The sequence below is a fragment of the Brassica napus genome, chromosome A7 (genome assembly GCF_020379485.1).
Source record: "Brassica napus cultivar Da-Ae chromosome A7, Da-Ae, whole genome shotgun sequence".
NCBI classification, from domain to species: Eukaryota; Viridiplantae; Streptophyta; class Magnoliopsida; order Brassicales; family Brassicaceae; genus Brassica; species Brassica napus.
Window position 1 is genome coordinate 27,016,991 of NC_063440.1, and position 26,017 is coordinate 27,043,007.

At 34.5% G+C, this 26,017-nt stretch overlaps 5 protein-coding genes and 1 non-coding gene across 8 annotated transcripts; 2 read left to right on the forward strand and 4 right to left on the reverse strand.

Annotated features, from left to right (window-relative positions):
- Positions 1–272: 272 nt before the first annotated feature.
- Positions 273–1,907, reverse strand: LOC106354638. Its single transcript, XM_013794627.3, has 2 exons — positions 1,136–1,907; positions 273–648 (listed from the first exon to the last, which is right to left on the reverse strand). The coding sequence occupies exons 1-2, from the start codon at positions 1,792–1,794 to the stop codon at positions 594–596; spliced, it is 714 nt and encodes a 237-aa protein (XP_013650081.2). The 5' UTR covers positions 1,795–1,907; the 3' UTR covers positions 273–593.
- A 9,239-nt stretch (positions 1,908–11,146) lies between these two features.
- LOC106354635 (ACT domain-containing protein ACR3) lies at positions 11,147–14,887 on the forward strand. 2 transcript variants are annotated; one of them, XM_048736327.1, is made up of 7 exons: positions 11,147–11,462; positions 12,423–12,520; positions 12,612–12,657; positions 12,746–12,860; positions 12,950–13,017; positions 13,219–13,926; positions 14,303–14,887. In XM_048736327.1, exons 2-7 carry the CDS (start codon positions 12,450–12,452, stop codon positions 14,639–14,641), a joined length of 1,347 nt encoding a protein of 448 aa, XP_048592284.1. In that variant the 5' UTR covers positions 11,147–11,462; positions 12,423–12,449; the 3' UTR covers positions 14,642–14,887. The 2 variants fall into 2 exon arrangements, with proteins under 2 accessions (XP_048592284.1, XP_048592285.1); XM_048736328.1 differs by lacking the exon at positions 14,303–14,887 and adding an exon at positions 14,072–14,125 and having other exon boundaries at positions 11,182–11,462.
- Positions 14,888–18,040: 3,153 nt separating this feature from the next.
- On the forward strand, positions 18,041–20,424 carry LOC106354633 (F-box protein SKP2B). 2 transcript variants are annotated; one of them, XM_013794619.3, is made up of 5 exons: positions 18,041–18,201; positions 18,458–18,683; positions 18,911–19,259; positions 19,321–19,462; positions 19,896–20,424. In XM_013794619.3, the coding sequence occupies exons 2-5, from the start codon at positions 18,481–18,483 to the stop codon at positions 20,267–20,269; spliced, it is 1,068 nt and encodes a 355-aa protein (XP_013650073.1). In that variant the 5' UTR covers positions 18,041–18,201; positions 18,458–18,480; the 3' UTR covers positions 20,270–20,424. The 2 variants fall into 2 exon arrangements, with proteins under 2 accessions (XP_013650073.1, XP_013650072.1); XM_013794618.3 differs by lacking the exon at positions 18,041–18,201 and adding an exon at positions 18,294–18,312.
- A 527-nt stretch (positions 20,425–20,951) lies between these two features.
- Positions 20,952–23,473, reverse strand: LOC106357357 (chaperone protein dnaJ 10). The gene is made up of 9 exons (XM_013797037.3): positions 22,874–23,473; positions 22,754–22,813; positions 22,578–22,660; positions 22,354–22,492; positions 22,134–22,263; positions 21,725–22,062; positions 21,576–21,656; positions 21,354–21,485; positions 20,952–21,264 (listed from the first exon to the last, which is right to left on the reverse strand). The coding sequence occupies exons 1-9, from the start codon at positions 22,958–22,960 to the stop codon at positions 21,184–21,186; spliced, it is 1,131 nt and encodes a 376-aa protein (XP_013652491.1). The 5' UTR covers positions 22,961–23,473; the 3' UTR covers positions 20,952–21,183.
- On the reverse strand, positions 23,410–23,481 carry TRNAQ-UUG. The gene has a single exon. It is a non-coding gene; the product is annotated as a tRNA-Gln (tRNA).
- Positions 23,482–23,872: 391 nt separating this feature from the next.
- On the reverse strand, positions 23,873–25,728 carry LOC106354632 (carboxyvinyl-carboxyphosphonate phosphorylmutase, chloroplastic). The gene is made up of 5 exons (XM_013794616.3): positions 25,315–25,728; positions 25,154–25,227; positions 24,769–24,851; positions 24,663–24,687; positions 23,873–24,573 (listed from the first exon to the last, which is right to left on the reverse strand). Exons 1-5 carry the CDS (start codon positions 25,605–25,607, stop codon positions 24,026–24,028), a joined length of 1,023 nt encoding a protein of 340 aa, XP_013650070.2. The 5' UTR covers positions 25,608–25,728; the 3' UTR covers positions 23,873–24,025.
- Positions 25,729–26,017: the final 289 nt, after the last annotated feature.

Genomic DNA, 26,017 nt, shown 5'->3' on the forward strand with positions numbered 1-26,017 from the left:
GTTGACTTGTCTTTCCGAGGAGTCCAAAACCGCTTAAGCCTATAACGTTTTCCAAACACAAGAAAACAAATAAGAAGCGGAAAACGCGTTTTGGACGAAGAGTGACTCCAAACACACGAGTCTAGAAAGGAGGACCTACCAGTACCAATCACCACATTTTACAATCAACAAACACAGGTGCATACACAGAGAGACGACTTCACTCTTCTTGAACTTTAAGCGAAGGCAAAGAACATTGACATTTGATTTAGTTTTAGGCCAAAAGCAGCCAAAACATAAAAATAAATTGATATTTATGGATGAGCACTGGTATGTATATACTTTTATAAGTTTATGTTAGCAAACGCTGGAGTGTCTATCTACATATAAAATATCATGCTCTATAGATACATGACATAGGCTTACAAAGAAAACTCAAAAGAAAAGAACTACAAGAAGATGATGAAAGGGATAGAATCTTTGGCTGTACATTGAAGAAGATGTTTACGTCCTCTGTTTTTTCATCTTCACCATTCCTGGACTCCAGTTATACGAACTGGCAATCAATCTTCTTAGCCAAAGAAGTGTACGAACCAATGAAGAACTTTTCGTTTTTAATCTCGTGCATGTACACTCCGGAGGAAAGATAAGCATCCCCTCTTTTCATCCCTGTATCAAAACCAACTCCCACAATTCAAACATTTAAACTCCAAAAGTTACAGAGATATGGAATTAGGAAACAGAGAGAGAGAGACAGTTAGGCCTCATGAATCTAGTTGCTCTTGCAATCAATCTATAGTGTTATACACAGCACATGATTAGCACCTTCTCTCATTACCTTTGAGCAAAAACAAAGAAAGCCCAAAACTTTCAAGTAAAATCTCGTGCAACCAACCAACCAACCAACACATCTACATTGACCCCTTCTATGACCATTAACTTCAAACCCACCAAAAAACGGATCAAATTCACAATATCTTCACATGATTCAAATGACGCATAGAGAAGACACAAAGACATTAACTTTAGAAGACTCACAATAAAAAAAAAAATTGGCTATTTTGTTCTTTCTGTATCAATCTTCAACATCTATTTAGTCTAAAGTAACAAAGCATTGATATGACCAAAGATATTAATATAAAAATGAAACCTTTACCTTAGACTCCTTCGGCTTCGATCACTGTTGCTTCTGCTGCTACTACCACCACTACTCTTTGAGCTCCCACTGTTAATCCTTGACACACCTCTCTGACTCCTACCAGATTCTGACTTCAACCAATCTTTATCCTCCGAAACGGAACCTCTCGGAGAAGAAAACCAAGAGCCTCTACTCGTCACAGAAGCATCATCATCCTCACCCTTCTTCTTCTTCGTCCTTTTCTTAGCACCCAAGCTAACAGGAAACCCTAATTTCAGAAGAAACCCACTATTGTTCACACCTCCGTTTCGAACCGGGTCGACCCATTTGTCGCTCTTCACCTTCCTCACAGCTTTACTCTGCTTTTTCCTTCTCTGAGGCATTTCGTCGAACACCTTCCGATCATTCTCTTCCTCTGTTTTCACCTCCACGAGATCCTTCAAGGAGAGCTCGTAGCACGACTCGGGCATCTTGCTAATCATCTCCATAAGCTCTCGCTGGCCACGAGCGATCACCTGAGCCTTGGAAACGGGGGAGAGGCTATGGTAATTGGTTTGGATGTGAGGAGGACTGTTCTTCCACAGAGGAGGCGAACAGACGCCGGAATCTGGATGATCATCGAACGTTCTGGGGAATATCAAATGGGTACTGAACGATTTCGAAGAAGGATCAAACATTGCTTTGATCAGACAAATTAAAAATGCGATTTTTAGAGTCTTGTTCACAGAGCAGCTACAACACACAGTATGTAATAATATTCTTATATATATTTATGTCTGAATAGAAATTAGTAAATGTTTTTTGGGGTTTAGTTAGGGTATTGTTGTCATTTGGTTTGATATGATGAATCAATAATGGATAGATGAAGATTTTTAATTAAAGAAAGCGTGCGACGGAGATATTCTCAAACCGTAAAGATAATATTTATAAATTAGTTACAAAAGGATGCTCTGTTGTATGTTAATTGCAGTTGTTGTAATGCGATGAAGTCATGAAAAAGGAAAAAAAAAAGATTGCAGCATTTGTAGTACCTAATTATAACAATCGAACTTCCTTAGAACATGATTAACCCGAGATTCTCAAGATGAGGTTCTTAGCGGAAGTTAAAAAATTATTTTTTAAATTATAATTAAAAAAGCTAACAACCAGTTTTTAAATAAGAATTTTAAAAGTTGATTCTTAGGTTTTTTAATTAAAAGTTAAGAAACTGCTTTTTAACTTCCGCTAAGAACTCCATTCTAAGAACTCCTGGTTAATCATGATCTTACGGTAAACAAATGTATAATCTGTCATGATTATTTGACTATTATTGGCATTGAGACTGTTTAATGCGTAAGGGATACGCCAAGATTCGTAATAAGTCATTTTGAATGTGTCTTACTAAAGGCATAAGCGTGTCAAGTGGTTTCTTTTGTCTTTCATAATTCCATAACGTATCTATCAAGACGACGACGAACATTTTCTTATTTCATTAGCTGCTTCTAATTCCAAATAGTAAAGTCGTGTTAGTATTGTTAAAGAACGATCGGCACTTGCGAGCTAACTATATAATTTGATATTCTTTTTTGTAAAACCTGACCTCATGAATATGTTTGAACGGGTTTCCTTTTCTTTGGGCTTGAGGCCCATGTTGTTGTTTTGTTTGGGTCCGTTTGTTGGACCTTTGTTTGTGGGTTTTTGTTGGGCTTGGTTCAGTTGGGCCAAGACCCGTTAATAAAAATACTAGATGTCAAAAAAAAAAAAAAAAAGAATATATGATCATGAATCAATATCGTAGTTTGAATTAAAATCGGTATTGAATTCGACAATCACGTGTAACCATATAATAATAACAAATAATTGATAACATTGATAGCAAATTCGATCACGTCCCTTCTAAAAAAAACTATAAAGTCTACGTGTATTTATGTAAACAATATAGTCACTATCTCGATATACAGGATAAATTCATTTGTTTTTCTCTGAATAAGACAAATTGTTTACACTACTCTCCAATTATTCGACTACGCATATATTCGTTAATGTCTACTTGATAATAAAAACAACTTTGTTCATGTTAGGCTTTATTGTCCTAATACAATCATAGAAATCACAGAAAAAAATGAAGAGATAATGCAACACTATAGTTTTCTTCATCGTGATATATATATCGTATTACTACCGTTGATACCGGAAGGACTTGAAGGGACCCCAGTTGTGTAATGAGTACTGTCTACAAAGTCACCAAACATCTTGCAGCTTTCAGGGGTTTCACTGCTTTTTTCCAATCCAATTTTTTTTTTCTACACCTCTACTTAAATATTCTTTTACCCTCCTACCATTTGTTTCCTTCTAGAACTCTTTTTCAATTCTAGGCTAGAATAATTTTGCTCCAAAATATTATTTAAAGTAACAAACATGTATTATCGAGCGCTGATGTGCTCACAATGACGACAGTGCTAGGGGATTGTGTCAAGTTGGAACTTGGAAGCTTTGAAATGCAGAAAGCAGATACATGCTCGGAGATCTGATCGATGGTGGCTAGCGATATGGTGGTTCATATTGGGGAACTTGGGGGAGTAACTGTTGACATTATTGTTGTTACTTGTTAGCACATTGGTTAACTTGTACACCACGTGTGGTAGGCCGATCGAAGCTTGCAAACTCTTTGGTGAGGTCGAAACATATGACATTATCTTACTGAACTCTATGGTCAATGTATATATCAGCTGTGGAAGAGTTGAAGACGCAAAACGAGTGGGTCAAATCAGATGAAGTACCATGGAACTCAGTGATATCAGATTAAGCCTTATGGTCATGGATTTGAAGCGACTGAGTTGTTTAAGAGAATGAACGTCGCTTGTATAAGACCCACTCGGATCACTATTTACTGTGGTCTAGTGGAAGAGGGAAGGAAACTATTTGAGGCAATGAAGTTGGATTATGGTTTTGTTATAGACGGGGAACACTTTTCATGTATGGCCCAGATTCCAGTTGAGCTAATTGTTGAATACTCAAATTGAGTGTGAATAACACTAGCATAAGCTGATAAGCAAAGCAGCAAGCCAAGGTCCAATCAGAAGATTGTTGGGTAAATTAAAGCTAAACTTCTCTGTCACATTTCCTTTCTGGCCCATAAGTAATTATTTGCTCCTGGCCCTTTGTTACACAGCAACCATCAAAGAACTGTGGTTATAAACAAAAATATTAGATTGTTTCTGGTTGTGTTGCAAATTTCAAATAACTACTCATATGACATTTCCAACCATTTATGTGACATTCTGCCGAGGAATCTCTAGGAATAAAGATTGGGTGGGTTGATGGGAAGTTAGTCTGAGACACAAACCTCAAGATCACTATCCTCTTTGGTTTTATTGTCCAATTAAAAATAGTAGCTTTTGACTTCGAAGACTCAGTGCATTATGTGCCAATAGGCTCTCAACATAAACCACCCAATCTTTATGAGGGGATCAAAGTGGTAAGCATTGAGAAGAAACAAGTTATCATCTGTTTTTTTTGGTCTTTGGGAGAGTTGATCAAAAAGGGTTAAACAGTGCTTGAAGATATTTTTGTTGGTCAACATTTAAGGTGGGAGAGGTTGAGGCCATCACATTGTTCCACTAGGCAATGTTCTTTGTAGGAAAAGCACTTTGGTATAACTTTATTTTTTTCATGTTGGTGTTGTACGAAAATAGAGAGAGAGGACAATGGAATTAACAATGAACACAAAATGTGGAATACATTATTGTGCATTCACATCAAATGCTATCTCTTGCTAGTTTTTTTTTTCATTAACCTTTTCAAGAAGTCTCTAGGGATCCTATCGTCATCAAAACTTTCTTTCAATAATCTTTATGACAATTCAATTTAGATATCTAAATAAAAGCATTATGAAGTTTATAAGCCACCCATATTTGAGGAGAAACAATCTTTCAAATCTCTCTAGTACAACAGTTTGACAAAATTTGTTGTAATATGATATAAAGAAAAAACAAATATTTCTAAAACGTTATATATAGAATCTAAGGTACATTTAGTACTCGATTGTTTCAAACTACCAAGCTTTGGAGCTTCTTAATAATTCTAGTAAGGGAGAAAAATCATTTTCTTCTTTCTATAAGAATCTTCTTGGTGTGAATTATTGCAAACTTGGGTGGTTATATATGTGTACTGTTTGTGGTTGACAACAAAAAGAAGTGAACTGTGTGTGATGTATGCGTCGATATATAAAGACAAAATGATGGTGTAATTTAGCAAAATGAAGAAATTAATGGACGGACCATTGGTTGGGATCATTTTGGAGAACGAAGAAACATATAGAAAGAGAGTGACGTAGATAGAAATGTGGGGAGGAGATTATATTAAAGGGCAACGATGCTGAATCTTCTTCTCTTATATATCACACCCACACAAAAACATTAATTTGGTGAAACAATTTCGAGGGATAATTGATCAATACAAATAAATAATAAATTGTGTTGGTGGTAGGAGAAGCATGAAAAAAACAAAGAAGCAAAGTAATTATATATGCTTATTTGTAATTTTGAAATAGCATATTTATTCAGTAAAATTTTAGCTTACATTATTTTTCTCAGTTCACTTTTTAATAATTTTTTATAGTTGGAGTATATGAACTGAAACTCAACTAATCTTTTAAAAGTTTTGATCAATAGGTTGTATACTTTAGATAGAATTCTCAAAAATTCTATTTCTGGAAAGTTTTCATTTTTGTGAATGATAGTGTGGATTTGGGGTTTTGATTTAGAAATTAGGACAATAAGAATTTTTTATTTATAGATAAGTATCCCTTATATACTAAAGCACAAGTCACTTGAGCAATCAAATTTTGACATGTGGCTTATGCTTTTAAAAAAGATAAAAATGAAAAATTTCAGCATTTATAAAATTAATTTAATTAAAATTAAGCTAAAAACTGTTCCAAAAGAACTCCACGGGACTTGCAAAAAAAAAAGAACTCCACTGGGACCACGATCCCTCATTTTCATGGCACTATTTCAACTGCTTCATATTCTATATAATTTCCAAGTTATTATTTTTTTTATCTATCTTCTCTTTTATTAAGATTAATCGTTTCATCTGTTCATCATTTTCTACATTTGAATGTAGAAACAAAAATCAATAGAGCTTTAAGACTACCTTTTTATTCAAATTCATTTTGTTTTGATTCTCAAAATAATATTCTCTTATTTATTTTTATATGATTCATCTAAAATTTTTTTATGGATTTTTCATCGAACGAGAAAGGGAAATGGAATTGGGGTTTTGATTTAGAAATTAGGACAACAAGAATTTTTTGTTTAAAGATGAGTATTCTTTTAGATTTTTTGATCAATAGTTGTATTTTTAAAAAATAATTTTCAAAAATTCTATTTTAGGAAAGTTTTCATTTTTTTATAGAAATATTGTAGATTTGGGGTTGTGATTTTTAAATTAGGATAATAAGAATTTTTGTTGATAGATGAGTATTTTTTAAGATTTTTTTATCAATAGGTTGTATATTTTAGATAAAATTCTCAAAAATTCTATTTAAGTAAAGTTTTTATTTTTATTGAGAACTATTATAGATTTGGGGATGTGATTTAGAAATTAGGATAACTAGAATTTTTGTTGATAGATGAGTCTTCTTTTAAAATTTTTGATCAATAGATTGTATACTTTAGATAAAATTCGCAAAAATTTTATTTTTGGAAAGTTTTCATTTTTGTGAATAATAGTGTGGATTTGGGGTTTTGATTTAGAAATTAGGACAACAAGAAATTTTTGTTTATAGATGAGTATTCTTTTAGATTTTTAGATCAATTGTTGTATTTTTTAAAAATAATTCTGAAAATTTCTATTATATAAAAGTTTTCATTTTTTATAGAAATATTGTAGATTTGGGGTTGTGATATAGAAATTAGGATAACAAGAATTTTTGTTGATAGATGAGTATTTTTTAAGATTTTTTTATCAATAGGTTGTATATTTTAGATAAAATTCTCAAAATTTCTATTTTAGGAAATTTTTTATTTTTTATAGAAATATTGTAGATTTGGGGTTGTGATATAGAAATTAGGATAACAAGAATTTTTGTTATTAGATGAGTATTTTCTAAGATTTTTTTGTCAATAGGTTGTATATTTTAGATAAAATTCTCAAAATTTCTATTTTAGGAAAGTTTTTATTTTTTATAGAAATATTGTAGATTTGGGGTTGTGATATAGAAATTAGGATAACGAGAATTTTTGTTGATAGATGAGAGTCTTCTTTTGAAAGTTTTGATGAATAGGTTGTATACTTTAGATAAAATTCTCAAAAATTCTATTTTTGGAAAGTTTTCGTTTTTGTGAATAATAGTGTGGATTTGGGGTTTTGATTTAGAAAATATGACAAAAAGAATTTTTTGTTTATAGATGAGTATTCTCTTAGATTTTTAGATCAATTACTGTATTTTTTAAAAATAATTCTCAAAAATTCTATTTTAGGAAAGATTTCATTTTTTATAGAAATATTGTAGATTTGGGGTTGTGATTTATAAATTAGGATAATAATATTTTTTGTTGATAGATGAGTATTTTTTAAGATTTTTTTATCAATAGGTTGTATATTTTAGATAAAATTCTCAAAAATTCTATTTAAGGAAAATTTTTATTTTTATTGAGAACTACTGTAGTTTTCGGGTTCTGATTTAGAAATTAGGATAACAACAATTTTTGTTGATAGATGAGTCTTCTTTTAAAAGTTTTGATCAAGAGTTTGTATACTTTAGATAAAATTCTCAAAAATTCTATTTTTGGAAAGTTTTCATTTTTGTGAATAATAGGGTGGATTTGGGGTTTTGATTTAGAAATTAGGACAACAAGAACTTTTTGTTTATAGATGAGTATTCTTTTAGATTTTTTAGATCAATTGTTGTATTTTTAAAAAATAATTCTCAAAATTTCTATTTTAGGAAAGTTTTCATTTTTATAGAAATATTGTAGATTTGGGGTTGTGATATAGAAATTAGGATAACAAGAATTTTTGTTGATAGATGAGTATTTTTTTAAGATTTTTTTATCAATAAGTTGTATATTTTAGATAAAATTCTCAAAATTTCTATTTTAGGAAAGTTTTCATTTTTGTATAGAAATATTTTAGATTTTGGATTGTGATATAGAAATTAGGATAACAAGAATTTTTGTTGATAGATGAGTATTTTTTAAGATTTTTTTATCAATAGGTTGTATACTTTAGATATAATTCTCAAAAATTCCATTTTTGGAAAGTTTTCATTTTTGTGAATAATAGTGTGGATTTGGGGTTTTGTTTAGAAATTAGAACAACAAGAATTTTTTGTTTATAGATGAGTATTCTTTTAGTTTTTAGATCAATTGTTGTATTTTTTAAAAATAATTCTCAAAATTTCTATTTTAGGAAAGTTTTCATTTTTTATAGAAATATTTTAGATTTGGGGTTGTGATTTATAAATTAGGATAACAAGAATTTTTGTTGATAGATGAGTATTTTTTAAGATTTGTTTTATCAATAGGTTGTATATTTTAGATAATATTCTCAAAATTCTATTTAAGGAAAGTTTTTATTTTTTATAGAAATATTATAGATTTGGGGTTGTGATTTAAAAATTAGGATAACAAGAATTTTTTTTGATAGATGAGTATTTTTATGATTTTTTTATCAATAGGTTGTATATTTTAGTTAAAATTCTCAAAAATTTTATTTAAGGAAAGTTTTTATTTTTATTGAGAACTATTGTAGTTTTGGGGTTATGATTTAGAAATTAGGATAATTAGAATTTTTGTTGGTAGATGAATCTTTTTTTTAAAAGTTTTGATTATTATTTGTTTATCCATACAAGGAGATGTTTAGATTGCGGTTTAGGTCGTAATATTTTATCGGGCCTCATCAAATTTTATAAGAGATCTATTTATGGATGTTTTTGCCCCAAAAAGACACTTTTCCAAAACAAATATACTATCACGTATTAAAAGAAAGATGGTAAATCATTCTTCGAAGAAAATGTGAAAGTTCCAGTGGTCACGCGCATGAAAATTTGGTGTGATACAGATTCAAATTCGGATCTATTGAGAATTTATAGAACGACTTGACCATCCGACCACAGACACGTGGTTTATTATCACATATTAGTATTATATTAAACCGTTATGGTTTATATACCGTGTTATCGTTTTTCTTTACATTTTAAGCTTTAACCGTTTGTCGAACTCTGTCGTTTACTCAATTGAAACGTTATTTAATCTATTCTATTAAAACAGCAGATTGACCAATTGATAAAAGTTGTGTTCAATTATGTATTCCTATTATTTAGGGGTAATTTTTATAACTGCATCATTTATTACTTTTTTATATAACCAACTTTTATTTACGGGTCATTTTTTTGTAACTGCACCACTTATTATTTCTTTATATAACCATGATTTTGTTAATAACTTCCATTTGATTCTCTCATTTCCGGACCCACTTATGTCAAAGTCTACGGTTTCATTCAACAATAATCAGTCCTTTCTTTTTTCTGACATCATTTTTTTCTTTTTAATTATATTACACTGTTCTATATTCGAATTATAATTATTAGAGCAAATTATCATTTTAATCTATTATGGACCATATTAAATTAGGACCCATATGAACACCATTAACACAGTCCCAATAATAATACTAATATCAACATAGTTAATGAATGTTAAGGTATATATTAGCCTATTTAAATCATATACTGTTTTTTTAACAATCATATATTAAAATTTAAATCTATTTTATTAAATCAGAATCATGCCAATTTATAAGTGTTATGTCCAACTAATTATTCCCATGTTTTACTCTTTCAAAAATGAAATATAATTCTTTATTTTATGTAACTAAATATAATATTCTGGTTTCAGAGTTAAAAAACTTAACTCTCTATTAATTTACAAAGCACATAATGTTAAAATAAGATTTAATAGGGTTTAACTGGATTTTTAATAGAAATAGAAAATTTATATAAACTCATTTAGCTTAACAGAGTTTAAATAAGTTATTTAATTAACAACATTTATTAAATGTGATTTTACTTAAAGTTATTGAAGACCATATTAACCATATATATAGATATATAACATAATATCTTAGAATTTATCTTTTTCAAACACTTTTCAAATATTTTGTTCAGTTTTCGGTGCAGGTTGAATTTCATATTGGTTTTCGGATATAACATTTTTTAAAGAAAGTTTAAGTATATAGGTCTAATAGAGTATGAGACTTTAATTTTCAGATCTTTTTAAGTACGGATATTTTTGACTATTATGTTAGGTAACTAATAAAAAAATATAATATATTGCAAACTTTATAATTTTTTTTAAAAAAAATCTGAAATGCATATAGTATGTGAATAGTTATGCAGTTTGACATATTTAATGTAGTTACCAAAAATTATATTCAATTAAATCAACATTTAATATAAATACGATTACAAAAAATAACATAAATATAAAAGTGTTATTTCTCAAAAACGTTAAAACAAAAAATATACCCGCCCTTTCAAGGGCGGGTCAAAATCTAGTAAGTTATTAAAGCTATGGTCAACCAACACCACAAGAAATCCGTAAACCGATACGTGTTTTTTTTCTTTTACAAATATATTATGCAAGAGGGCTCTTTTTTGTAATTTTATGAAGGTTTCCATGTCGATGAAGCAACTAAGTGACAAAAACAACCGCCCATAATAATCCGTGAGATCCAAACGCTTTCATCTTTCACGCGCTCCTTGCCTCATTCACTAAGTAATTTGTTCAGATTAGTGATGTAAACTACCACTAATAACTCCAACACACGAATCACGTTGATCTCTAAACAGTGTTTAGTGGTCTTTCACAAACCAATAATGGAATATGTTGACACGCGCTGTAGAGCGTGTGTGGAGAATGTGTAATAGTTCGTATGTTTAACACCACCACTAAATATTATAATGTTCGCTTCGTCAGGTCTGACTAATACTGATTTAATTAAAAGGATATTTTCAGTTAAATTTTTATAAAGTTTGTCGTACTATTATTTCTCTCTAGATCCCTATTAAAGCCTCTGACGGAAGGAGAAGTTTAAATCTCATTAAAAGAAAAGAAGAGAGAGAGAGAGAACGTTTAGGCAGAGAGAAGAGGCAGGTGGACAGTCATCTTTTTGTTTCTCCTTGTGGACACTTTAGCTTCTGTCTCTATCTCTCTCTCTGGATCCTTTGTCTTTCGAAGATGTAAGAGATCTTATTATTACCTTAAAATAATCGGTCTCTTTGTAATAATCTCCATAGATTTCTCTCTGTCTCTCCTCTCTAGCCGACTCCACAAAGCTTGAGCTGTCTTCTCATACTAAGGTAAACTATTCATAGTATTCATTCTCTCATCACTTTCAAAACCATAACGTCTTCTTGTTTGATATTTTGTTTATTCAATTCTGTGTGTATTGGTTTCCTGTCATTTTCAAGCTGTTATTCTGTCACAAGTGTGTGTTTGTAATAAGATTTATCTTAAATTCTGTATGGAGAAACTCAGAACACACACACGAGCTCTATAGAAACTCGCACATGTATTTCAACAGAGTTTAAGAACCATGTATTATGTTGACAAAGCCCATAAGTTTTTATATATTACAAATTGGAGATTTGATGTATTTCACGGAATCGGCTAACAGACTTTGTCTCATCTTCATGTTGTTGGTGTCTATGTTCAGTGTGTCGCAAGTTGGCATATTGTCTTAATGGGTATTTTTATTATTTTATTTTATTACTACTATACAGTGTAACATTTTAGATTCCATCTTTGACCACCAATAAAAATCTTCTTACATTAAAGTTTTTTTATTACTATTTAATAACCTTTTTTCACTTTGACAGCTACTTCTAAGCATCGATTCCTTTATGCAAATAGTGAGAATCTGATGTCAAGTCTTATGAGAAAGAATAAAAACAGTTGCTCATAAAATATATTTTAGTTTTGATTTTCATAGTAAGAGATCTTTTTAGGAATCTATTCTTCTGTTTTTCTTTGGTTGAGAAAGGACCAGAGAAGGAGCAGTGAGAGATTCTTGTTTTTTTCTCAGAGAATCTCAGTTTGTGGTCTCTCTTTATGAAATCTTTATTTCTATCTTGTCTAGATTCCGCTTCTTCTGTCTAGTTACTTAGTGGCCAAGATTCACTTATTGGCAAAATCTCCGAATATATCTTATCTTCTTGCAAGTTGTTGAGAGACTGAACTAAAGCCTGCTTCTTCTTATCCTTTGTCTTGTTCTGTGTCTTGTCTTGCTGATATATAAAAGCTCTCCTGGTTAACTGCAGAACGTGTGAAGAGCCTGTTTCTCTTTAATGGCTAAAGTTTACTGGCCGTATTTCGATCCTGAATATGAGAACTTGAGCACCAGAATCAATCCTCCAAGGTAATAATCACCAACTCCTTTCCCTTTATCACATTTAAGTGTCACTGATGCTGTTAATAAAGCTCATGCTTCTCTGTTGTTATTGTTGCAGTGTTTCTATAGACAATACTAGCTGCAAAGAATGCACTCTTGTCAAGGTATCCATCCTTCTTTCTCCCATAAAATTGATTTGATGATTGTCATCAGTAAAACTTGATGTGTGTGTGTGTGTGTGTTTATTAATAGGTTGACAGTATGAACAAACCTGGAATACTACTTGAAGTTGTGCAAGTTCTAACCGATCTCGATCTCACTATCACCAAAGCTTACATCTCTTCTGATGGTGGATGGTTCATGGACGGTAATAATTACACATTTACATTTACAACAACGACAAAAGAATTCATTATAATGAAGCATCTCACTGGTTCTGTTTTCACATCTTAATAGTATTCCATGTCACTGATCAACAAGGAAACAAGGTTACTGATAGCAAAACCATCGATTACATCGAGAAGGTACGTAATTCCAATGTTATTCAAAGCCTAGCACCTATAATGATTAACTAAAAGCCTTAGTTATTACTTAGGGGTCTAAGAGCATCTCCATAACTCCATAGTATATCTATTTAACCGCCTAGAACCGTTTTCAGAACATTAGTATATATCCATTGGATTGTTATTACAATATATATATATGATTCTTGTTTTTCTTGTCAGGTGCTGGGACCAAAGGGCTATGCTTCAGCTTCACAAAACACTTGGCCAGGCAAAAGAGTCGGTGTCCATTCACTAGGCGACCACACATCGATCGAGATCATTGCTCGTGACCGTCCTGGTCTCTTATCTGAGGTCTCAGCCGTACTAGCAGACCTCCACTTCAACGTGGTAGCAGCTGAAGCATGGACTCATAACCGTAGGATCGCGTGTGTTCTCTATGTGAATGATAACGAAACATCTAGAGCCGTCGATGATCCAGAAAGATTATCTACCATGGAAGAACAGCTCAACCTCGTGCTGCGCGGGTGTGAACAAGAAGATGAGAAAGTTGCAAGGACGTGTCTCTCCATTGGGTCTACTCACGTTGACCGTAGGCTTCATCAGATGCTTTTCGCTGATAGAGACTACGAGGCAGTGACTAAGGTTGATGGTTCCGTGCCAAAGATCACGATTGAGAATTGCGAAGAGAAAGGTTATTCTGTGGTAAACGTGAGTTGCGAGGACCGGCCCAAGCTCATGTTCGACATTGTTTGCACGCTTACGGACATGCAGTACATTGTGTTTCACGCAACGATTACATCGAGTGGTCCTCATGCTTCTCAGGAGTATTTTATCAGACACAAAGACGGTTGCACTCTTGACTCGGAAGGAGAGAAAGAGAGAGTTATCAAATGTCTAGAAGCTGCAATCCATAGAAGAGTCAGCGAGGTAAGTTAACCCTAAAAGAACACATCTATTTTGGTGTTTCTTGCATTAGAAGGCAACAAGTAAAGACTTTCTGTCACATTTATTTTGTGTTTCTTGCATCAGAAGGCAACATGTGCTTGAGTTACTGTCTATAATTCAACTTTAGGGTTGGAGTTTGGAGCTGTGCGCATAGGATAGAGTTAACCCTAAAACACACATCTATTTGGTGTTTCTTGCATTAGAAGGCAACAAGTGCTTAAGTTACTATTACATCTATTTTGGTGTTTTTTAGCATTAGAAGGCAAAAATTGCTCAAGTTTCTGTCACATCTATTTTTGACGTTTCTCGCGTCAGAAGGCAACAAGTGCTTAAGTTATTATCTGAAATTCAACTCTAGGGTTGGAGTTTGGAGCTGTGCGCAAAGGACAGAGTTGGACTACTGTCGGAAGTGACTAGGATTCTGAGAGAGCACGGGCTTTCAGTGACGAGAGCTGGTGTGACAACAGTAGGAGAACAAGCTGTTAACGTTTTCTATGTGAGAGATGCTTCAGGGAATCCAGTGGACGTGAAGACAATCGAGGCGTTACGCGGAGAGATAGGACACAGTATGATGATTAACGTGAAGAACAAGGTTCCAAGCAAGAGATGGAAAGAAGAAGGTCAAGCCGGAACAGGAAGAGGATGGGCCAAAACCAGTTTCTTCTTTGGGAACTTGCTGGAGAAGTTGTTGCCTTGAGGGGAAAGGCAACTCATGTCAATCAGATTGCATTGTGTTGATAAAATGTACTGTAAAATGTGTATTATGTATGAATCTGTGATGTAGAAGGTGTAGTGGGGTGTTTTGACTCGGTCAGAGATTTTTGAGGTTTACTGGAAATCAAACCGAACCAAAACCGGGTTTGTGGTTACCTAGTCATAGTATATGACCGTGAAATGCACCATTTGAACATGTCTATAATAGAATAATATGGAACTTTTCCTATTGAAAGGTTTGCTTTTTGTATGTGAAACATGATCTTTGGCCAAATGTATAATATCCATGTATGTTAAAAATCTTTTTATCTAAAGTTTGGACTATTATATAATGTGGATAAATAATAGTTAATTTATTGAACCTATGTTGTCGTCTTTTTTATCAACTGGTCCATTAACTTGGCCATGAAAATGAGTTGATCGACTTAGCATAAAGCAGTAATAAGACGTATACTTACTTACTCAAGGTTGTATAACTCAATGAAAATATACAGTCAAATGTAATTCAATCTCTGAACAATAAATATTTTATGAAATGAAACTCTATTGTTAAAGTAAGGTTAAATTTAGCTAAAAATAGGTCCTTCCATTGAGGAAGGCTAATAAGAGTAGATGTGAGAAAGTCGAAAATCGATAAAAAGGAGTGCGGCCTGGGATAAGGCGAACCAGCCTAGCTATCTAGATTCTAGTCTAAAGTCTAAACTATGCATGAAACGAAGAAAAACTGAAAAAGTAAACGGCTTGCTGTTTCCATGTCCCTTCTAAATAATATAGTATTACTTTTTCTGTAATGTCCATATTATATCTTTTAAGCAATATTTAAAAGTATAATCTCGTTGCGTGACCCCTACAAAATAATTATATAATCTCGTTCTCGCAGGAACAATAAACCAATACGTTTTTTTTTTTTTTTTCCGTCAAGTTTTTTTTTTTTATTAAATAGAAACGGGCCTAGCCCAATAACCTTACAAAATAGCATGCCCACGGCCCGATTAGCTAAACAAACACCAAGGTAAAAAAAACGGGCCTTAAGCCCAACAGCCCAAAACCGACACTGCCCAAATCCCACGACACATGTCGGCTTAACTTCTTCTTGTCTCTTTCCGGCGGTTCAGCCGACCGGTTCAGAACCGTCGAACTTGTCACGGGGGGCTTCATCGGACTAACCGAAAGCTCATCCCCAACATCAGACGCCATCTCACGACCATTAAAACCGAGACTCGATACCTCAACTCTCCTTCTCTTGTCGTCGTAACCGATGGTGGAGAGCGTCATCTTCGACCGAGAGCTCATCCTTTTTCCGAGCATACACCTTGACGACAAGATCCATAACACCGTTTCCACCAGAACCCAACTAGTACCCAAACCTAACAGACAACAGGTCCTAACCCGACCGCGTAGAGCAAACGAGAGCCTCTACTCTCCGGAACCAAAACCGACAGCGTAGAGCTGTGTGAGCCTCTACCCTTCGGAGCCAAAACCGACGAAGAAGGAGCATAGATTACCTCATCTTCCCGGGAACTTGAACCGGCGTCGGCGAAGCTGAAGGAGCCTCCACCTCCCGGAGAAAAGCCGGCGTCGACGGATCTGTGGTAGCCTCCATCTCCCGGAACCACCACTCGAACATGCAAGCCGATCTTCTCACGCCATGGCCTCCACGCGAGCGCGTCGTCCCTCCAAACGAGGAAACCACCTTCGGATGATGGCTCCAATCCAGAGCTCCGACAAGGCACTCAGTGAAAGGCGACGGAGAAGAAGCAAAAAGAAACATTTTGACGGAAAGAGGAAGGATCCGGCGGCGGCACGGACGCTCACGCGCCGGCCTTACGCCGGATCCGATCTCAGATCTCCTTTCTCTCTCTGCCTTTCTCTCTAGACTATTGTGTATCAGTATTAATGTTAGTATTTTTTCCTTGTAGGTTACAACTTAACCAATACGTTTATCTTTAAGATTCAGGTTGCGTATTTTCTTTTTATATGTGTAAGTATAGCTGTCTTCAAGATGTTCTTCAAGATTTTGTATATATGTTACGTAAGCATACAAACAAAGCCAACCGGCCAATTGATATGTCTTGAAGATAGTCAGTTTATAAATGGATTTATCGCTCGTTGACATGTCCAAAGAATAAAAGTATGATGAATTCATCAAAATATCCTTATTAAATAAGTTAACATATGTTTTAGCTGTTTACTACACGTTTATCATAGATATGCATATGGTAAAATTATAGGCTTATCAAAGCGGTCAAATAACTTTCATACTAGTAAAACAAATAGTACGAAAATCATTTTTAATATAAACTAATCATCTATAAACATGCAATAGTGTATATATGTTACTAGATTACGGTAACTTTGGTTAATAACAAAACGTGTCAGTAAGTATATAACAAATCAAATCTTAATCAGTGAATCCATGGGTAGAGGAATGAAGTACTGGTGGCAATTTGAAAAACGTGCCCACCAACTCAAAGACATCTTGAGTGCATCTTGTAGCTCTTGCAAATTTTCTTCTGTTCTTGATTATATGTAATCTTATTATTACGGTCAAAATAAAAGTTTCCATTTAGCGATTCTCTTTTTGTATACAAGGTCAAAGTTTCGTCTAGCAATATAATTTTGTTGTAATCAGTGGAACTTTACATATATACAGCACTACAGCAGAGAACATTCATTATTTCACTCTCTTCTAACAGATTTTGTGAATTGACTTTATGCAACTCTATAAGTAATATTTAAAACTAAAAGGAAACACTTAAATAAAAAATAACATCTGTACTCCGGCAAAAATCACAAAAGTCCTACAAGCTATATTCCATCAAAACATCAACTAGGATAGAACCATCATATAATAATAGAATCTCTAAACTATAGTATATAGCTTAGGGGCTTCCATGATTAAAAAAAAAGATTTTACCAGCTTCTTAATTTTTTTTCTTTTTTTTTTTGCTAAAATTTGGTAACTTCTTACTTTCCCCCAACTTTAACAGTTTTTGGAGTTTTTCCCTTGACAGGTCAACGGGCCCCTGAGATATGTGTTCATTTATTCATTATGCAACTCGGCTTCAAATTTAATCAATTGTGTATACTTTTCAAAATCATGTTGCAGTAGTATTTATAAACCATTTCCATGAGATATATTGTTGTCTTGGTGTTTTCCGAAACTTTCATGTTATTATTATAAACTACAACAAATTGTTTTTGTCAACATATTACCAACTATAATCATATTACAACTGTGATTAATTATGCAACTAAAAAGAAAAAAAGGAAAAAGTCGAACTTAAGATAGATTCATAGTAATGTATCACCAGTCAAATTTAGACACGTGGCATATCACGTGTTATATAGACATTCCCCGTACGTTTAGTCTTGCCTCTTTCCCCTTTTATAATACAAACTCCTTTTCTAATTTTGTTTCTCCTCTCTCGTTATCATCCTCACGAGTCACGAGTGTCCACGGATTCATTACAAAGAGAAAGAAGTTTCAAGAACATTACACAGAGTTGTAATCATTCAAAGAAAAAGACAATTTACTCAGAGGTATAATCAAAATAATTTAAATCTTTAAATAAATAACAGAGGATTTATGTTTTTGCTGAACAAAAACGAAGTGAAGAAAAAAAGACTATGGTCCTACGTTAGTCAAAAAGAGTTAGGAAGAGACATAAATGTTTACTGCGTTTTAGTTTCAGTTTTATCTAATTATCTTACGTTTGTCGTTTTCCAAAAGATATTAGTAAATGTTATTTCTCTCTCTATTTTACTCCTAATCTCTCAGTTTCTTTTGTGGTGGTAGAATCAAGAAACCGCTTAACCGAGATGATGAGTGAAGGAGGATCACTTAACCTATGCTTCAAGAAGATGGAAGGAAACATGATCACCGAGTGGAAAGATATCCCTGTGGAGCTTCTCATGAGAATCCTTAACCTCGTTGATGATCGGACGGTCATCATTGCTTCTGGTGTTTGCTCTGGCTGGAGAGATGCTATCTCCTTTGGTCTCACACATCTCTCTCTCTCATGGTATGTACACAACTTCTTCTTATTCTATATTTGTTTCATTGTTTGTGTGATTGTGTTGTGATGTTTCAATTAGACTGGATTTTGTAAATATTTAAGATTTAATATTTATTTCTTGATGAAACTCAATTTGAGATTAAGACAGTTTCTTGAAGATGGGTTTAGTTTCAAGATTATGTAATAAACTAGGAGGATTTTTTTTTATTTTTTTATGTGTGTTACTTGTTTAGGTGCAAGAAAGACATGAACAGTTTGGTTCTGTCTCTCGCTCCAAAACTCGTCAAGCTTCAGACTCTAGTACTAAGACAAGACAAACCTCAACTCGAAGACAACGCAGTCGAAGCCATAGCGAATCACTGCCACGAGCTACAAGATCTTGACCTTAGCAAAAGCTTGAAACTCACCGACCGTTCCCTCTATTCTCTAGCTCGCGGTTGCACTAACCTCACTAAGCTCAACCTCAGCGGCTGCACTTCGTTCAGCGACACCGCTCTTGCGTACTTGACAAGGTTTTGTCGGAAGCTTAAAGTTCTGAATCTTTGTGGTTGTGTGGAAGCTGTATCCGATAATGCTTTGCAGGTACCATTTAAACATTTTCAGCTCTCTCTATATATCAGTGAACTGAAACAAATGTGTGCAGGCTATTGGAGAGAACTGTAGTCAGATGCAGTCACTAAACTTGGGATGGTGTGAGAAGATAAGTGATGATGGAGTCATGAGTTTAGCTTATGGCTGTCCTGATCTGAGAAGCCTTGATCTCTGTGGCTGTGTACTTATTACAGGTAAACACTAAGTATAAGACTTTACGGTTTATAAGAGTCAGGATCGGTTATGGACACAACCGGATGAAACATTTCGCTGGCTCCAAATTACTCTTTTTGTTTCATGGAAAGTGTTATTTTGAAAAAAGCAAATTGGGGCATTTTAGAATTTCAATGCAATTTATATTTATTTTAAACTTAAAATTAATTATAAAATGCATTTGATTTTATAAATAATTTTATTATACTATCGAATAAATAGATTAAATAGATGTAGCTAATAAAACCATACATGCATTTTATTTATCTTTTTAATCTCTGTGAAAAATATCAAAACAACATTTTTTTGCAAAATGGAGTATTATACATGGGTAGCATCTCCCAAAATTAATATTAACCTAAATATGTTTATGGTCTTATGTGGTTATTGTTGTTGTTGTTGTTGTTGTTGCAGATGAGAGTGTGGTGGCTTTGGCTAATCGTTGTGTACACTTAAGGTCATTGGGGCTATACTATTGCAGAAACATAACCGACAGGGCCATGTACTCGCTGGCTCAGAGCGGAGTGAAGAACAAACACGAGATGTGGAGATCGGTTAAGAAAGGAAAATTCGACGAAGAAGGACTAAGAAACCTTAACATTAGCCAATGCACTTACCTCACACCTTCAGCGGTTCAAGCGGTCTGCGATACGTTCCCTGCGCTCCACACTTGTTCAGGCAGGCATTCACTTGTCATGAGCGGTTGTCTGAATTTAACATCGGTTCACTGTGCTTGCATCCTTCAGGCTCACCGCACACACACAGCTTTACCTCACCCGGCTCATTGAACTAGTGTGAAGACTGAAGGGATCTCTCTCGCTTGGTATGTGTACACACAAGCCTAGAGGTTAAATAAATAAATGCGTGTTTGTTTGAGTTTGTCTTTGATCATGCAAGCAACCTTGAAATGATTTCAAGTTAATTTACTTCGAAGTTTTAACAAGTTCACAATCATAAAGTAACGACATGTAGCGCCACTAAATCTGAAGTTGGAACCTAATAATTCAATATTTCTTCCATTTTTTTGGGTTAAACAACGTTTTAAGATATTAAGAAAATATTAAACTGTTGACAAAAAAAAAAGAAAATATTAAACTTGTTATGTTTTCTAGCCAAGAACGTCATTAGTTATTTGTTTAACTATAATTTAACCTATTATAATGCAAATCAGAAAACCAAATGTTATATATTATAAAATATTAGTAAAATTATTTTCAAAATTCAAAAATAAAAATAGTTGAAGATGAAGTGATTGAGTTGCAAACCCAAGATTCAGGCAAGAAGCGGTAGCGAAAGAGAAGATGTGCTGAAACTATTGACAAATATATTGAAGAGGTGGGGGAGCTTGAGGTTTCAGAAAGAAAAAAAAAAAGCTTTAAGCTCTATTTTGTTAAGTAAAAAAAGGTTTGTCTGAGATCATTTGGCCCTTATGGTTATTGATAATTGTTGAATACTCAATTTGAGTGTGAATAGCACCAACGGAAGTAATATTATAACAAAACATTATAAAGCAATCTTGTCAATGATTACAAAGTACAAACACTGCATTTTCCTCACTTTTGTACTTATTTTAACACTTTGTTAAAGTTCGATCCATCAATCATCATCATTGCAAAATATAAATTTTATATATAAAGAATAAATAACTTTGTGGCTGCAATCACATGCACATGTGATACCATCACTTTCAGTGTGGTATTGATCATTTGCCTTTGTATACGATTTCATCATCGTCTACATCAAATGCTGGATTGCAGAGACATCTGAAGAGTCTACCAATGCCCTGTAAAGATGTTCAGTCAAGAATCTAAACCTTTGTTTATATATTTAACAAGTAGCATCATAGAATGAGTTCAAAAGTGAGAATTATACCTGAGTGAGCAGAGGAGTTCTGTATGAAAGTGGTTGTGAAGAATCATCATCACTGCTACTGTCATCATCATCATCACTGCTTTCTTCATCTTCTCTTCTTGATATTGCACCGTTCCTAGATTGCTTTCCTTGCTGCACAAGAAACAACAATATTGAATCAGCCACAAGTAACAAAAACAGGTCAAACTATGTTGATATGATTTATCTTATTGAAAAAAAAACCTGGAAAATCTTGCCAAGAATCTTGAGAGCCATTGCTCTAGACTTAAGCTCCTCTTTCCTCAAGTTGTTTTCACGCAATACCTAACCATAGTTTCAACAATCATCACCATCTCGTGATCCAAGAAACATAAGCATTCAAAAGAACTCACCAGCTGACACACATGCAACAAAGTCACTTCAATGTCAACTACATTGAGTTTCCAAAGAGACCCCATAAGTGTTTCTTTGTTTGTCTGAATATGAGACTCCAACTCATTCGCAGGACTAGTCCCATCTTTCTTGAACCTCCGGCTACTCTCTTCTTGCAGCTGAAGTAACTGGAAAGCACCTTTGGCTGCACTCATCTGTGATTTCCAAGAATGCCCTTTGTTTCTAACCCATTCAGCCACAAAAGGAACTCCCAAGTAAAGAGCTCTCTTCCCAAGCTCTTGAGCTGCTTGTCTTGTGTATACATATCCAATTGTATTCAACATATCCACTCCAAAAGCTATAAACAAATCCATTCATAAGAACAAAATGTTTTCTGTGATTAAAAGAAAGGAGGGAAGGAGACAAGACCTGCATCTGAAAGTCTCTTGGCTTCAGACTCAGCGCGGTGTATGAAACCATCTTTGTCTCCATGGACGTATTGGTTTAAAAAGTCTTTGAGAAACCTAGCTAGGTTCTCTTCTCTTTCTCTCTGAACAGCCTACAAATTAAAAACAAAGGAAGAATGATCTTTGTTTATGTAAAGATCATATATGGATATGTTTAGTTATATAATATGGTTTTGAGTTGCCTTTAGTTTGTCATGAATCTGATCAGAGTTTTCGGTTTCAGAAGCCATTGACGCAACAGCTAAGTGACCAATATAATCCTCAAATAGTTCACTTCCAAAGAGAAGAGCGAAAACCGCCGTTGGATCAACCATCGTTTCTCTGATTCATCAAACCATTAAAGATTCTTAGATAAAGAAGAGAGAAACAACACACTGTTTATTCAAGAATCAAAAGAAAACATTACTTAGGAGCTGAGAGTTTTCCAGTCTGATCATACGCTTCACGAAGAACAGGATCACTCAGAACCTGGTAAGCTTCACCTAGAACCTGTTCCGTGGCCAAGAAGTAAACTCTTTATTTGAACAAGATTATTTGTAAGAAAAAAAAGCAAGAAAATGGGTGACATAATAAAGAACTTGCCTGAAACTTTTCAGCAGCAAGAGGATCACCTTGATTCTTATCAGGATGAACTTGTCTTGCCTAAAGATTTAAGAGTTAGTGATCCAAGAACAGAAAAATCTCTAAAGAAAACAAACAAACCTTGATGTAATAAGCCTTGCGAATCTCTTCCTCGGAAGCGGAGGGAGTGACACCAAGAACGTCATAGTAGACTGTTTCCTTCACCATGATCTGGTCAAAGGAAGAGATGTATGTAACTTTTTTTGTGTAGATAAGAAAAGAAAGGTTGGTTTTGTGGTTTGTGTGTGAAGCTTTTAGGAGATATGGGGAAGAAGAAGAAGCTGGGACACAAGAGAGGTAGGGTGTGTGATCTGCTTGAAGAAGCAAATAAAGAGATGTCTTTACAGTTATGCACTTTTGGTTTAATAAATAAAAACTTTATAGCGGGGAGGCTACACTACACATTCACTCTCTCTTTTTAACTGTCCACTCAATTGCTTTTATATCATTCATTCAACTCATGCCTCCTTTTTTATTATAATTCCATTGCTTTTCTGTATTGTTGAACATACTGAAGAAAAAGAAGATGATGATGATGATTTATGCAATAAGACTGTGATCTGGTGTATCTTATCATGTAGCCAAATGGATATTAAGGTGAAAAAACACAAAAATATAGGTCCTACCGGGAGTCGAACCCAGGTCGCTGGATTCAAAGTCCAGAGTGCTAACCACTACACCATAGAACCTTGTTGTCTTAGACTTTACTGTAAATTTATTTATAATGTGCAAATTGTATACCAGGAATTGAATTGGGGTTGACACTTGTAGGAGGAGCATATGGTTTTTCTTGTACCAACCATTTTTTTTCTTTCTTTTTTTTGTAGATCCAAATGGTAACATATACGTAAACGTAAAATTCTAATGAAACGAAATAAGTATTGAATAAAGATAAATTAAATATAATTCAGTTAATCATTAAAATATAAATTATAATTAGTTACTTACTAGTTATGTGGAAATGTAAATTTAACTTGTATATTTTACAACTAAGAAAAATAATTCTATAACAGACTATATTATAAAACAAAAATGGAGTATCCATAGTTATGTTTTTTTTTTGGCTATGATTTTCTGATATCTAGGAAAATACGAACTTCTGTACGACTGCAGAAGTCACATTATTGTCTTATTGATGAGACTATTGCTTAAACAATCATCTGAAATTAGCAAACAGAAGAGACATATCAAAGAAAAAACAACACTTGTGGCTCTGTAGTAGCAGCACCCTCTTCATGACTTTGTAGTCGTCCCAAGAGCGTTCCTAAGGTTCGAGTAACGAGCCTCGAGCTCAAACCACGACTCCAAATCCACCAAACTATTGAACTCCTCAAAAGTAGCCATCTTCTCCAAGTGACCTCTCGTGGTTCCGTTTTCTTTAAGAGTCTTGAGAACATCCACCAGCGCTCGAGCAGATGCGTAGAGCGCGGTCAAGGGGTGAACAATCAAGTGAAACCCCATTTCCTTAAGCTCCTCGGGCGTGTGCAGCGGCGTGACTCCTCCTTCGATCATGTTGCAGACTCTGAAACCCTTTGTGCGTTTGCCTATCTCCTTGAGCTCTTCATCGTCTCTCGGTGCCTCCACAAAGGAAGCATCCGCTCCAGCCTCCATGTAGAGATTGACACGCGCAATGGCGTCCTCAAGCCCTGATTTAGCAGAAGTGGCACGCGCGTCGGTTCTCGCGACAAGGAAGAAGTCAGAGTCTCCTATAGCGTCTCGTGCTGATGCTATCTTGGCAGCGTGTTCTTCTGCTGAGATAACTTGTTTCCCACGCATATGACCTAACACAGAAAACACATAAAAGATCATAAAGTTGAATGATTATCACAATGACTTGATGCAGAAGTCAAAGAAGATGTGTCACACTTACCGCATTTCTTTGGCCATGCTTGGTCCTATCAAGAAACAACCAAAACAAAATTGTCAAATTAACAAATCAAATATACAATACACAACAAAGACTAAATGCTTTTTACCTCAAGGAAGCAACCAGCAGCACCAGCTGCGATCAAGTCCTTTACAGTTCTTTGGACATTTAGTGCATTTCCTCCACCAGTGTCTGAAACAGATCAATGAATCTTTTAAGACAAGAGCTATTCATAGTTTCATCTCAGTTATGTTCTAACTAAAGAATCAACAAGCTTCTGTTATGTCTCTTTGCATTCTTAGTAAATTGATTGAGTTTACTACCAAATTTGGAAACTTTACTACCAAAGTTCGAAGCTTTACTACCAAAAATGAAAACTTTTTTGTCTGAACCAAAGATGTAAACTTTACTACCAAAAATGGTAACTTTACTACCAAAGTTGGAAAATTTACTACCAAAGATGGAAACTTTACTACCAAAGTTTGAAACTTTACCGGCATCTGCAATGATGGGTATGTTCGGAGCCGAAGCACAGACCGACCTTGCCGTCGCAGCCATCTCCGGTGGACTAAAACGACAAAACAAAAGAAATAAAACGACAGCATAAAGACAAAAGTCTAATTAAAGATAAGAGTGAAGAGAGTCAAAGGCGCACGTTAGCAAACCGAAGTCCGGTTTACCCAAAAGAGAAGCGGAGAGAGCGTAACCGGAGATGAAACCGGCGGAGAATCCGGTTTGCTGCACGATGGCGGCTGACAACGCGTCGTAGCATCCAGGCATGAGGATAATGCCTTGGTCTTGGATCAGACGATGGATACGTGTTTGGATCCTCGCCGTCGGATTAACCAATCTCGCCGCGCGAGGATTGGTGCGTGGGGATCTCGGTGAAGCCGTAAGGTTTAAGGTGTTGCATAGGGAAGTGGGTTTGACCGCCATGAGCATCGACATTCTTGGAAGCAGCTCTCTCGATAAGTCTCACTATCTCTCTGTATCTGTGTTGTTTGATTGGATAGTGGAGCAGACGAGATAACCGAGGCCGATAAAATGGACCAGAAGTTTAAGTGTTTTGGTTAGGTAAACACACCCACGTGCTTTGGCTTTTAATTTGACAGCGCGTGGGTAGTTCATGTCTTATCTCTGTTGATTACGTGGGTTTGGTGGTTTAACCAGATATACTGAGATTGAGAGTACTGAACCGGGACCTATAGTGAACCGGCACATTTATTCAGATTTTCGAATCGGATTTGGGTCGGTTCTTTTAGGTCTTGATGGTTAAATGAAATACTGAGATTGAATCATGTGTACTAAACCGGAACTTCTAGTGAACCAAGGTGTAGGTACGGTATTTGAATCTTCGG

Coding starts and splice junctions, on each gene's coding strand:
- LOC106354638 (XM_013794627.3), bottom strand. CDS start 1,794: ATGTTTGATCCTTCTTCGAAATCGTTCAGTACCCATTTGATATTCCCC. Junction 649..1,135: donor CGAAGCCGAAGGAGTCTAAG/GTAAAGGTTTCA, acceptor GTTTTGATACAG/GGATGAAAAGAGGGGATGCT.
- LOC106354635 (XM_048736327.1), top strand. CDS start 12,450: ATGGCTAAAGTTTACTGGCCGTATTTCGATCCTGAATATGAGAACTTG. Junction 12,861..12,949: donor TGGTGGATGGTTCATGGACG/GTAATAATTACA, acceptor ACATCTTAATAG/TATTCCATGTCACTGATCAA. Junction 13,927..14,302: donor TCCATAGAAGAGTCAGCGAG/GTAAGTTAACCC, acceptor ATTCAACTCTAG/GGTTGGAGTTTGGAGCTGTG.
- LOC106354633 (XM_013794619.3), top strand. CDS start 18,481: ATGATGAGTGAAGGAGGATCACTTAACCTATGCTTCAAGAAGATGGAA. Junction 18,684..18,910: donor ACACATCTCTCTCTCTCATG/GTATGTACACAA, acceptor TTACTTGTTTAG/GTGCAAGAAAGACATGAACA. Junction 19,260..19,320: donor TATCCGATAATGCTTTGCAG/GTACCATTTAAA, acceptor AAATGTGTGCAG/GCTATTGGAGAGAACTGTAG.
- LOC106357357 (XM_013797037.3), bottom strand. CDS start 22,960: ATGGTGAAGGAAACAGTCTACTATGACGTTCTTGGTGTCACTCCCTCC. Junction 21,657..21,724: donor TGTTGCATGTGTGTCAGCTG/GTGAGTTCTTTT, acceptor AACTATGGTTAG/GTATTGCGTGAAAACAACTT. Junction 21,486..21,575: donor TTCTTGGCAAGATTTTCCAG/GTTTTTTTTTCA, acceptor TTTCTTGTGCAG/CAAGGAAAGCAATCTAGGAA.
- LOC106354632 (XM_013794616.3), bottom strand. CDS start 25,607: ATGTCGATGCTCATGGCGGTCAAACCCACTTCCCTATGCAACACCTTA. Junction 24,852..25,153: donor ACCCATCATTGCAGATGCCG/GTAAAGTTTCAA, acceptor GATCTGTTTCAG/ACACTGGTGGAGGAAATGCA. Junction 24,574..24,662: donor AGCATGGCCAAAGAAATGCG/GTAAGTGTGACA, acceptor TTTCTGTGTTAG/GTCATATGCGTGGGAAACAA.